The sequence below is a fragment of the Balaenoptera acutorostrata genome, chromosome 14 (assembly GCF_949987535.1).
Source record: "Balaenoptera acutorostrata chromosome 14, mBalAcu1.1, whole genome shotgun sequence".
Lineage (NCBI taxonomy): Eukaryota > Metazoa > Chordata > Mammalia > Artiodactyla > Balaenopteridae > Balaenoptera > Balaenoptera acutorostrata.
This window is the reverse complement of record NC_080077.1, coordinates 52,362,728-52,376,102: the sequence shown is the minus strand read 5'-3', so window position 1 is coordinate 52,376,102 and position 13,375 is coordinate 52,362,728. Positions and strand designations below refer to the sequence as shown.

The 13,375-nt window shown below is 38.1% G+C and overlaps 1 protein-coding gene across 4 annotated transcripts in view; it reads left to right on the top strand.

Annotated features, from left to right (window-relative positions):
• The first annotated feature begins 1,434 nt into the window (after nucleotides 1-1,434).
• AFG1L (AFG1 like ATPase) overlaps nucleotides 1,435-13,375 on the top strand; it is a 232,073-nt gene continuing 220,132 nt past the window's right edge. For all 4 annotated transcript variants that reach the window (XR_009005237.1, XR_009005236.1, XR_009005235.1 and 1 more), the window contains exon 1: nucleotides 1,435-1,742. Coding sequence is in view for 1 of the 4 variants with exons in the window: in XM_007198446.2 (XP_007198508.2) it covers nucleotides 1,607-1,742 (136 nt within the window). In the remaining 3 variants the exon portion in view is untranslated. The remainder of the gene's footprint in view (nucleotides 1,743-13,375) is intronic.

Sequence of the window (13,375 nt, the reverse complement as noted above, 5' to 3'; positions counted from 1 at the left end):
TTATTAAGCCTTTGGAATCTCTATTAAGAGGTAATTTCATTGACCAAGACCAAGACAAGCAGTTGTTTTACCAGAGCAAGCAAAATGATACCCAGACACTCTCTGAAAGTCTTGAGTGTAATGAATATGTAAGTCAAGGAAGAAACAGTCCAGTTTTTTCAAAAGGCCTTTCACAAAGCATCACACCAAAAATTAGTAACATTAAATGAAACAAACATGGAGGAATAGTTTGTCGTGTCAGACAATGGAATTAAAGATAGAAAAAAATGTGAAATGACATTTTGAAAGACACAATCAAAATAATTTTTCTATAAACGGTTTGACAGAGTCAGTAGAGAAATCTCCAAAATATTATACCATGCTATATGCTCTCCTTTTCCTGTTTCTTTGGAATCTTCTATTGTAGACCAACTACCTAACTTCCTGGAACTCTTTCTAGTGTAGTCTGAAACGTGGCTTTCTCCTTCCTGTAATCCAGTTTTTTTATTTTTATTTTTTTTTCCCCACTGCGCCACCCGGGATCATAGTTCCCCCGACCAGGGATGGAAGCCGTGCCTGCTGCAGCGGAAGCGCAGTCTTAACCACTGGACTGCCAAGAAAGTCCCTAGTCCAGATTTTCTTGCCTGCCTGCCTTAGCTCACTCTATTCCCTGTTCTTGGAAGGTCTTCATTTCCTGTTAAAAGTAAAGCTTCTAGAAGGCCTTCCTGATTTCCCAGCCAAAGTGGTCTTTCACTGATTCCAGAACACCTAGTAGAATCTTTGGTGGCTTTCTTTATCCGTCCTTACCAGATTGCCTGCCTCTTCTGGACAGCAGTTTGTATTCCCAATACAGTTATCATAGTGACTCAAAACATTTTTTGTTTAATCAAATTAGGGCAGATCACTTAGAAATTCCTCCTTAGATACACTATCCCACAGCCACTCTATCTACTTGTTCATCTCGGGCCATTGGCTTTCGCATGTTACACAAATTTTCAATGTTCTTTCAAAACATTTGAGTGTATGCCACATTGAAAATGATTTATGCTCTTGAAATACAGAAAGCAAAAGTGGTAGGAGCACATTTCACGTACTCTGCCAAAGATGCGTTGGACGCTGGAGGCAAATAAATTGGGGATACCGTTTACGGAGCTAACAATATTTCGTTAAAATATGAAGGCCCACTGGACCACCTACACTTTATTTAGGTTTTGGAATCTCGATCAGGTACACTAACCGAAAAGGCTCAGGAGTGGTTACTTGAATACACGCCGCAAACACGTTCTAACTCCTAGAAAGTGTTTTTAGATCCGCTGCTGCAGCTGCTGGGCGGACAACTGCCCCTGCCCCCAGCCTAAAGCTGCCCTCCGCCCCGTCCCTTCGTCCGGCCCCCGCGCCGCCGCACTGCATGCTGGGAGTCGTAGTCCCGGTTTGCTCTGCCCGGAGGGATCGAAGGGCACCGGAGACCAGCTTGCCCTCGCGCTACTAGAGGTCGCGTTCTTCCGCTGCTCCCTTTCGTTCTGTCGGGCGGAGCCTTCCGTGAGCACAGCTGGATTTGTCTGTGCTACCGTCTCTCTTCTGGGTTTCAATAAAGTTTTCCTCTTCCTTCCCCTGTACGGAGCTCAAGATGGCGGCCTCTTGGTCGCCCTTGGTTACCCTGCGCTTAGCGCCGAGCCGGCTGAGAGGAAGATGTGTCCGGTGCAGGGCTTGGGCCGCTGCTCTCCCCCCTTCGGTCACCGCCCCTGGAAACCCCTTTTGTAAAGGTTAGTGACTGTATCTGGAGTAAGCCGAGACGACTGCTTATGACCGGGGCAGTCTCGGGGCAGTCACCCTCCCTCCTCGAGCTCCCCAAACTGCCTCCTTGGTTCACGGTTTTCGAGAGGTTTCTTCGAAAGGAGTTCCACCCTCTCTTGCACCGCTGTTACTGCCTGCTCTTGAAGGAGCACTGAGGGAGGTGGCCCAGAGTGACTTTCATTTTGAGGGTTAGATGTCGACCCAGGGGTCGTTCCCTACTGGCTGTTAGAGAGTAGAGACCTGTAAACCCAGGTGTGGGGAGTACCTCGCTTGAAGGGATTCAAGTGTGGGGTTGAGGCCTGGGAACTCTTCCAACCTGCCCCATCCCAAGCTCTCCAGGCTGGTGAGCCGGGACTGTACCTCTGACATCTGCAGGCCCCGCGGGCTCTCTGGATTGCGGGAATGCAAGTGTACAGACATTCTCAGATTGAGGGATCGATTCTTTGTGTTCTTTTCAAGTCCTAAAGGCTTCAGCGAGGCGTATTTTGTCACCGGGCTTGCATCATTCATTCATTCTTTCAAATTGTTATTCATGAATAAATGAACCTGTATTTTGAGTAACCAAGGCCACAGGAGTGCTAGTTTTACTGTATTCATATACTCCCACTAAATTGCGGGCTACTCAAAGGCAAGGACTGGGTGTCATTGTTTCCTCAGCACTTAGCACAGTGTTTGGCGCCTGATGGGCAGATATATTTTTTGAATGAATGAATGACGTTATTCTTATTGCTCCCTCATCCACATATTACGCTTTCCTTTTTAAAAAAAATCTCCAGGCACCCCACCCTTATACATCTTTATAAACTGATTCTCATTGGCAATTTAGCTAAAACTCTATCAGTCTTTGATTATTATCATAAATAGAGTTGAAATTAATACCAAAACTGTGATTAAGTCACCTTAGGTTTTACTGTAAAGTTTAGCATAATCCACTTACTGTATAATGGAATATTTTGGTAGCATGAGGTTTCGATCTTAATATAAACTATTTAAAAAAAATTTTGGAATAGGCTATACAAGCAAATAACACAAAATTCAAAAGGTACAAGAAGGAATTTGGTAAAATGTTGACTTTCTTCCACCCCTGTCCCACAGCCACTTAGTTTTCCTTCCCAGAGGCAACTTCTCATACTTGTTTCTTATGTATTCTTCCAGAGACATTCTGTATATATCCACCATATATATTTATAAATACCTGAATTAAAGAAGAATAGAAGTGGTAATATACTATACACATTGTTCTGGTCCTTTTTTTTTTCATGTAGTATATCTTGGCGATCATTCCATATCAATACGTGTAGAACTGCCTCTTTTTTTTGGCCGCCACAAGGCATGTGGGATCTTAGTTCCCCAACCAGGAATTGAACGGGCCCTCCCTGACTTGGAAGCGCAGAGTCTTAACCACTGGACTGCCAGGGAAGTCCCTGTACCTCATGTTTTAAATGGTTAAAATAGAATTCCGTTCAATGCATGTGCCATCATTTATGAAAATTAGGATTTAAGGAACATTAGCATAACAACATGAGCCTTAATGTTTGTTCTGGGTCATGCAATATGCTAAGTGCTTATCTTGTTTAATTCCCATTATCCTCATTTTGGGGATGAGGAACCCAAGGTTGCAGAAGTTATTTGGCTAGTTAAGTGGCAGAATTTGTTTTGAATGTGGACATTTGATGAAAATGCAGTTAGAGTAGAGGTCAATTTAATTGTAACTAAAGTTGCTCCCTCCCCCTCTTTAAGTAAAAGAAAAATTTAAGTTGAAACGTTATCCAGTATTTAGAGTCTGATTTAAGTTTGTTTTCTATCCTTTTCTTGATGTTTTGGGGGGCTTATTTACTGTTGACATTTGTTTTATCTCCTTTTTTTCATCTTTTCAAGTCTACTGTTTACTGCAGTGTAATGTGAGGGAAGCACATTACACTTAATGTTAAACAAAAGAAGGAAGTAGATAAAGGAAAGGAATGAGGGGAAAGGAAGAGCATGTTCTTTGTTTTTATGCTTCATTTAAGCTTTCTTTCTTTTTCTTTTTTCCTTAATTTATTATTTGGCTGCACCGGGTCTTGGTTGCAACATGCGGGATCTAGCTCCCTGACCAGGGATTGAACCCGGGCCCCCTGCATTGGGAGCGTGGAGTCTTAGCCACTGGACCATCAGGGAAGTCCCCATCTAAGCTTTAATGCCAGCCTTGGCTCTAAGACATTTTGGAAACTGGAAATGTGAAAACTTTAGGGGTCCTAAAATGCTGTTCATTCAGATCACCTAACTTTAAATTCCTTAGGAAGTACAACTTATGAATTCCATTTTGGGATATATGTATTTCCATTAGTTAGATTATTAAACAATTGAAAGTATCAATAAAATTTGGTATCTTAAATAATTTAAGTACATATGTCAATTTTGATATTACTGCTTGTTTTCTTTTAGGTCTAAGTGTATCTTCATTTAATGTAACTGTTATTCAATCTCCAGATAGTTATGGGGAAACATTTTATTAGAAATCAGAGTGGTCATGGTGTGGGTGGAAAATGCCTGGAGATTGCTAATTCAGTTGAGGTTTTGTATTAAGTGTGTGGAGGGGGAAAGTGAATGAAATTGGCTCCCAGGCCTTGAATAGCTTACAGTCTTGGGAGATGGAATTACAATAGCTAATGTTTATTGAGCCCTTTCTGTGTTCCAGGCAGTCTGCTAGCCGTTTCTTTCTCTCATAATTTTATCTTCATAAAAACTCTATTGTAAAGTTATTTTAAAATTTTTAAAAATTTTTATTTTTTAATGTTTCTTTTAAAAAATTTTGTATTGGAGTATAGTTGATTTACAATGTTGTGTTAGTTTCAGGTGAAACTGAATCACTTTAGTGATTCAGTAAAGTGATTCAGTTATACATATACATATATCCATTCTTTTTCAGATTCTTTCCCTATATAGGTTATTACAGAGTATTGAGTAGAGTTCCCTGTGCTATCTATAAAGGTATTGTCATCTCTATTTTATAAATGACTAAACAGGCATAGCCACTTAAGTGGTGTTTGAGCCCAGGCATTTTCCCTCCAGAAGCACAAACTTAACCAGCCACTGTGTTCTACTAGCTCTTTACTGTGACAATGAACATTAACACCACCATAATCTAGGCCCATCTGAAGTGTTGTAGGACTACAGAGGAGAAAGCAGCTCTGCTTGGAGAGGGGAGGGCTTTTTAGCAAAAGTGTGGAAGTGAGCTGCACCTGGCCCTTATTGGTGTATGCATAGTCCCTCAGGGGGAGCACCTAGAGATGAAGCTTGGCAGGTGGGCTGGATTCTGGTTAGAAGAGTCCTGTATAGTATGCAAAGATGTGTAGGCTCAGGGGGATACTGTTGAAGATTTCTTAAAAAGAGAAGTGATCAGGTCCATTTTAGCATGATTATCCCTGTGGCTACCTGAAAAACAGGTCAGGAATGCCTGGATGGGGGAATATTGGAAGCTTGGTGATTATTTAGGAGGAAGTTGTAGTAGTTCAGGGAGAGTGATTTAGGCCCTGAATTACTGCTGTGGTAAAGATGGAGAGCAGGGCAGCAAAGGAGGGAATTCAGAGACCCTGCTTTGGTAAAATTGACAGGATCTGGGGGAGACAAGGAAAGAGAGGAGTTAAGGTCAATTTGGGTTTCCTAGTTTGGGTAATTTAATGGCATCAAATTCCATCTATCAAAGGAAACTAAACAAATGAAAAGTAAGGCCAGAGGCATTTTACAGGGGGAGGTTCCATTTTGGATATGTTAAATTTGAGGTGTTAGTGATAATTCCAGGTAAATAAGTCTAAGTAGTTGTAGGAAATATGGGATCTGGGTCTAAGAAAGGAAATATGAGGTGTTGAGAGCCATGAGAATGGAAGAACTAGCCTTGGAATATTTGTAGAATGAAAAGGAGAAAAGGCTAGGGATGAGTTCTTGAGGAAAACTGATGTTTTATGAGCAGAAGGTGACCTCATCAGAGAGCAGTTAGAGAGGTCATAGGGGAAATTGGAGAGAAGCCAAGGAAGAGAACGCTTCTAAGTTTTCTAAAACTTAAAATCAGCGTATCTATTTTACTTAAGCTAGCCTTAGAAATTAAGTTTCTTTTTTTCTTTCTGTTTTTTTTTTTTTTTTTTTACTTTTTGGCCACACTGAGTGGCATGTGGGATCTTAGTTCCCAGACCAGGGATGGAACCCGCGCCCCCTGCAGTGGAAGCGCGGAGTCTTAACTGCTGGACCACCAGGGACGTCCCAGAAATTAAGTTTATTTCATAGAGGCAAGGTAATATGACAGTCACACCTTGTGATTTCTTATCATTGTAGTGTCCTTCTGTATCTCAGTGTTATTTTTAGATCTCTCTATTAACTGAAGATTCGTATTTACCTTTAGCTCACAATCTCTTCTTTAGTACATACATTGGAGATCTTGATTAGGTATTAATGTGAGTAGAACTCAGCCATATGAATTGGTATTATTTATTGGCTGTATAGATTAGTGGTTAAGAAAATGGACTTCGGACTTTTATTACCCAATTAGATGAACACCCTGTGTGAAACTTCATGTTTCTTGGATTTCTGTTAATGTTTATTATTATATTAGAAAAGAAGGTTCATGCCTGCTCCTGAGACTGATTAACTTCATGATAATGGTTTCTTTCAGTCAATTTTTTTTTTTTAAGCATAACACAACTTATTACATGGCATAGCTAGTGCCCAGATGTAGTTCTGGGGTGGAGGGTGGGCAGATGAAATAGGGTAGGTTCAAGAGTAGAACCCATTAGAAAGGAACTTTAGAAGTCCAGAGATGGAATATTGATCTACTGTAGATTTGCACTGTGTTATACCTCAAGAGCGTCATTCTCTTTGTTTAAGTAAATGATGAATATTTAAATGGGTTTAACTATTTAAAAAAAATTAACTTTTTTTTGGCTGCGTCGGGTCTTAGTTGCGCCAAGTGGGCTTCTCTCCATTTGCGGTGTGCGGGCTTAGTTGCCCTGCGGCATGTGGGATCTTAGTTCCCCGACCAGGCATCTAACCAGTGTCCCCTGAATTGCAAGATGGATTCTTAACCACTTAAGTCCTGGTTTTACCTATTTTGGATTTGTCTTTTCACAAAAGTACCACAGAAATAATAGATGTCAAGGGCCCAGTGCAATAATGCACTCTATAAATTCTGACAGAAGGCCATGTAGCCTCAGCTTGACTGTATCTAATACTGTTTCCCTAGGCCACACATATTTTTTTCTTACTTGTGACTAAGATTTGTTCTAATTTCTCTTTTAAGAGCCTTTTGAATATGTCTGTTCTTCCTGCTGTGTTTTGTCTTCCTTGCCTAAGGTCCTCTGTTGAGGTCCCATTTTTATGTGTACCCTGCTGGAGGTACCTCATACTTTAATCTCCAAAATCTTTTTTCATAACCTTCTTTCACTGTCCTACTTGTCCTTCTTATTTCTTCTCTCCGTTCAGCTCATCCTAGAAGATACTTTTCAACACATTATCTATCCATATTCTTGACCAGGTGTGCCAGTTTTCAACAATTTTTAAAGCCTGAACATGTAGTTCTTAACGTAGTTACTTCAAAGCTTCATAATGCAATTTATATCTTAAATGTAATTCCTGTAGATTCCATTTAAAAATTCTTATTTATATATTTGTGTAAAAAAATTTGAAATAAATGAACATAACAAATAGATGTTATTTTTCTTTATTGTTTGAAAGAAAATAGACCCCTTAGCTCTCATTATTAAATAGTGTTTGAAAAGGGTGAATATTAAGGAGTTACTCAGTATGCTAAGCCATGCCTATAATTACTTCAGAATAGCTTTATTCAGAATTTTAGGCAGTATTTTACTGATTTGTTATGAAATTTAAGTACTGTTTTTTTTCCTTTTGTAAAGTTACACACATTGGCACATTTAAGATTAACTAGCTTCGAAAGGAAAAGAATGATAACCGGCAAGCATTTAGTTTTAATTTTCATAATTTTTCTATTTAAATCAAAAGCACCCTTTTAAGGCCCCTAAATCATCCCTTTATAAATAAAGTAAATGCATTCCTTGATGATGGCTTATGTTGTTTTTTTAAAGAAAGAGTTTAATTAAGATTTGATTTTCTTCTATTCTGCACTTTGTTTATTCATCACTGAATCAAACATAGGTGTTTAATGTCACTGGTAAATCTGACTTTTTGGGTCATTGATGACCATTGCAGTTTTCGAAAAAAGCAGCTGAATATTTCTCTTTGGGGTATGAATAGAACATAATAGAGCATAAACGGGCTGCCTGTGACCTTAGCATGGGCTTCTGTCATTGTAGGAGAACATTTCTGGTCAGTGGCCACTGTTTACAGTTTGTTAAAATCAACACAAATGTACAAAACACTCATGAATAATTGTGAACACAGTATTTGAATGGATGTTTAATAAATATGCATTAAAAATATAATTACAGTAATGAAATTACAGCTGAAATTTTAATCCAGCCCTTAGAAATATTAAACGTGCTTTTCCTGATTGTGCATTTTTCTCACAGCAGTTGGGTAAACATTTTAAACTGGAAATCTAAATTCCTTATATAGTTTTGATTTCATTTAACTAAGCGTGTGTTCTTTTTTGGCAACAATCTTCTTTCTCTTTGTGAAGAAGTGAAGCTCATTTTATTCCATAACTGTTACTTAGAAGAATTTTGATCAGTTCTGTTGTAGGACTAATGAACATATGGGATACCAGATGAATAATAAAATGTGACCTGGAAAGACTAGATTGTGATTTTGGTTTCATCCTATGGTACTGGATCAATCATTTAATTTGGTATTTCCTTTTTCTCATCTGTAGAATGGGATTAGTCATCCTAACTCTGCCTTCCTCACATGTCATCTATGAGGCTCAGATAAGTTATTATATAATACGAGAAAGTCCTTTGAAAATTATAAGAAATGTTATATAAATGTAGGGCTATGCTGGGAGTAATTGAAATATTAATATCGAAATGCTAGGGGTGGTGGATTCCAGTCAGTGAATAGGAATGGGATGAACTCAACTCTATGTATAATTACTAAAACCATTTTGATTTTTGGGAAGACTCACTTATAATAACAATGGCAAAGGGCTCAGTCTGATTTCAGTGCTTTGAATTCCAGAAAACGCAGTTTTGATTTTTCTAAGATTGTGCAGAGGGCCTCTATAGATAACCAGGGATGGTTATGGTTATCCTGGACTTAACTACCTTTTCTCTGGATATTCTGAATATCTAGAGGGTCTTAGAAAATATGAGCTACTGCTTTCATCATGATGTTTCAAAGAAAGCTGTTGAAATTTGATTTATAGTATGCAGGTAAGTCACTAAGGTAAATTATCTTAATTTAGTAAGATACTGCTTATGGATACTGTTTTCAAAGGAACTCAAGTTGTTAATTATTTGCTGTGCAGCAAGATATGAAGATAACATTTCATGGGATCATAGAATAATAGAGCTGAAGAGGACCTCTGGGTTATGTAGTTAAATGTCAGGTGGGAAGGTAGTTTCTGCCTTTATTGCTTCTTTTTGAGGCATCCTGTTCATTTTTGTATAGCCCTAATTGCTAGAAAATTCTTTAAGTAGAATTCTTCAAGTAGAGCTTTTCTGTAACTTCTCCTCATTCATCTTGACTCTTTCCCCAGGCACAACTTATATAACTCTAGTTCTCGTTGTGCTTATGAGAGTTTTTAAAGTATATCTTATTCATTTATATAGTCATTTATTCATTTATCATATTACTGGTTGCCTCCTTGTCCCAATTCCATTTGACAACCTTTAAAACATTAAAGACATATTTCTCCCATTCATCCGTTCATTCATTCCCCAAATATTTCTTGGTGCCATCTGTATGCTAGACACAGAGTGCTGGGATGTTGTTACTCTCTCCTCAATGTCAACTGTCTCTTGTCTTATCAGTCAAATCTTATGACATGGTTTCTAGATCCTTGAACTACTTCCCTTCTTGAGATTACAGTCTGCTTTCTGAATGTCACTCTGAAAATGTGGCCCACATATCTCAATATATTCCTTCAGACATGTCTGGCCAGAGCAGTATTTTAGGTTACCTTTTCTGTGTCCTGTTGCATTAAGTTGGTGGCCAGGTTTTATTCATGTCTCACCTTAAGACTCCTAGGGCTATTATAAGACAGGTCTCTTTTGTTTGTATTTGATTAGTTATTTTTTCTATTAAAAAATAAATTATTTTAATTATAAAAATACTATATGTGCATAGTAGAAAATACAGGAAAGATAATTACTGTTAACTTCATTTTTAATTTTTAAGCATACTTATTAAAGTATAAGATTCATTTAGTAAAGTATGCAAGTGGTAAGTGTAAAGCCTACTGAATTTTCATAAAGAGAATAGATTTGTGTAAATACAACCTAAATCAAGAAATAGAACATTTGTGGTACCCAGAGGCTCCCATTGTGCACCCTCCAAGTCACTAGCTTTTTACTCCCAATGGCAATCAACATCCTGATTTATGTTACTATTGATTTATCCTTTCATCTCTTCTTTTTTCTTTCTTTTTTTAAAAAATTAATTTATTTTTGGCTGCGTTGGGTCTTCGTTGCTGCATGCAGGCTTTCTCTAGTTGTGGTGAGCGGGGACTACTCTTTGTTGCGGTGCGCGGGCTTCTCATTGCGGTGGCTTCTCTTGTTGCAGAGTACAGGCTCTAGGTGCGCGGGCTTCAGTAGTTGTGGCATGCAGGCTCAGTAGTTGTGGCTTGCGGGCTCTAGAGCACAGGCTCAGTAGTTGTGGTGCACGGGCTTAGTTGCTCTGTTATCCTTTCATCTCTTGATGGACACTTAAGTTGTTTTCATGTCTTGGCTATTTAAATAATGCTGCAATGAACATGGAGGTGCAGATATTTTTTTGAGATAGTGATTTTGTTTCCTTCAGATAAATACTCATAGGTGAAATTGTTGGATTCTATTTCTTAATGAATTATGCCAGATTTATAGATTGCAAATATTTTCTGTCATTCTGTGTGTTGTATTTTCACTTTCTTGATAATGTCCCTTTTTAAAAAAAAAAAAATTATTTATTTGGCTGTGCCAGGTCTTAGTTGCAGCATGCGGGCTCCTAGTTGCAGCATGTGGGATCTAGTTCCCTGACCGGGGATTGAACCTAGGCCCCCTGCATTGGGAGCACGGAGTCTTAACCATTGGACCACCAGGGAAGTCCTGATAATGTCCTTTGATATACAAAAGTTTTAATTTTGATGAAGTCCAATTTATTTTTTCTTTGGCTGCTTTTGCTTTTGGTGTCATAGCTAAGAAATCATTGCCTAATCCAAGGTCATGAAGATTTACAATTATGTTTTCTTCTAAGCATTTTAAAGTTTTAGCTCTTACAGTTATGTTTTTGATCGATTCCTACTGGGATTTAATTGGGAGTCCTTAAGTCTGAGTTTCACAGGCGATTGTGATGTCCAGACAGGATTGGGTTTAGAAAGCCCACACCTGTTAAGAGAGATCAGGGATTGGCAACCTTTTTCTGTAAACATTCAGATAATACTTTTGTCCTTGCCTGCCATGGTCTCTGTTACAACTTTAGCTGACCCTCCATATTTGTGAGTTTGGCATCCGCGGATATAGTGGGTAAACTATTCATTGTACTGCACCATTTTATATAAGGGACTTGAGCATTTGTGGATTTTGGTATATGCAGGAGGTCCTGGAACCAGTCCCCTGCAGATACTGAGGGACAACTGTACTCAACTCTGGTGTTGTAGTGTGTAAACAGCCAGAGATAGTAGACTAATGCGCATGGCTGATTTGGCCTGCAGGCTGTAGTTTGCAGACCACTGGACTAGGTAAATATTCATGTATACTTTATTTTTTTGGTTTGAAATTTTTTATATATTTACATTTTAAAACCATCTGGAAAGTATTTTGGTATGCAGTATGAGGGGATAATCTAAATTAATTTTTCTATTGTCTTCCAGTTGTCCAGATGTCACTTGTTGAATGATCTCTTAGCTCCCATTGCTTAATTTATTTATTCAACAAATATTTATTGTGTGCCTGTCATATGCCAGGCATTGTAGGTGCTAGGTATACAGTGAATTAAATAGGCATGGTACCTTCCCTCTCGTGGCTTGCAGTCTAGTTGAGACAGACAGACATAAAATAAATAACAAATAGATAATTACAGGTTGGGTGATAAAAGAAAAGATAATAAACAGTGATAATATTTGGTATGCCTCCCTCTTTTATTATACACTAAATTATTCCATGAAGACTTCCTTTTGGAAAATCTATTCTATTCACTGATCTTTTGTTCATAGTGTTTTATATTTATTTTCTCATCTGGTAGTCAAGATCCCCCTCATTACTTTGCATCTTCATGATTTTCTAAGGATTTTGGATTTGGATTTTGGTGGAACTGTATTTAATCTTCAAATTAATTTGTGAAGAACTGACAATGTTATAATGTTGTGCGTTTCTTTTCTATAACACTGTGTCCAGTTTCCCAAATTTTCATTTATGCCTTTGAGAAAGATTTTAGTTTTCTTCACATAGATCTTACAAATTGATTGTTACTATGACTCTTCTTTATTCTAGACTTTTTATCTTAATTGTAAGTGGGATCCGTTTTTTTTTTTTTTTCTATTGTATTTCCAACAGGTCATTGCTAATATGTGAGAAAGATAAAGCCGTTAAAATGTTTTCCAGTATTCTCCTTTGCTTAAGAGGGGGTATAATTAAGCCACTGAGTTCTTTAAAATTCATAAGTGGCTTCCTGGAACCTTCAGGATTAAATTCAAACTGCTTATCGTTGTAAGGCCCTGTGTCACCTGGTTCCTTTATATTTTTCTAGTAGCCCAACTCTTGCCCCCTCTGCCTTTCACTTTATATCTCAATACTGAACTTGTTTCATTTTCTTTAGTACTATCCTCTCATATTTCAGAGCCTTCTCCCAGCTTAATGCATTTCCTTCCCTTCCTTCCATTTTCCCCTGGCTAACTCCTGTTTGTCCTTTTGCTCTCAATTGAAACATCACTTCCTCTGAGTACCCTTAACTTATCTCCTTAAGCTAGGTTACTAGCTTTGGCTCTGTGATCTCATAGCATCCTCCTCTTCCCTTTACTTCGTACCACACTTTGTTAAAGTTGTTTATCCACTTGTTTATATCTCCCCCAGTGCCCTGTTGGTATTTTGAGTGCAGTTACAGTGTCTATCTAGCTAGCTGTGTTTGAAGTTTTTAGTACAGAGCCTTACACTCTATAGCTGCTTTATAATTTGTGGAATTAGTTGTTGCTTATTCAGTTTTTCTATTTAATAGCTTTTCAAATGATTCTTTTCAGTATAATTAGTTTTTGAACCTAATTGCACCTGTTGGTACTTTTATCCCATTTTGTAGTACGGCAACACATCTTGACTGTGATACAGCACTGATTTGTCTCCTAACTTTGTGTCATCTTTGTATTTGAGGGCTAGGTCTTCATTTAGTGCCAAATTTTGTTCTCAAAACTCAAAAAGGTGTACATAAATCTAGTTAGTCAAAATTCTTAAAAGCCAGCTATGTGAAATGTAAGGGCTTTTAGATTTATATGGAAAGGAATTTCTTTCCTCTAACACTTCAACTTTGGGCT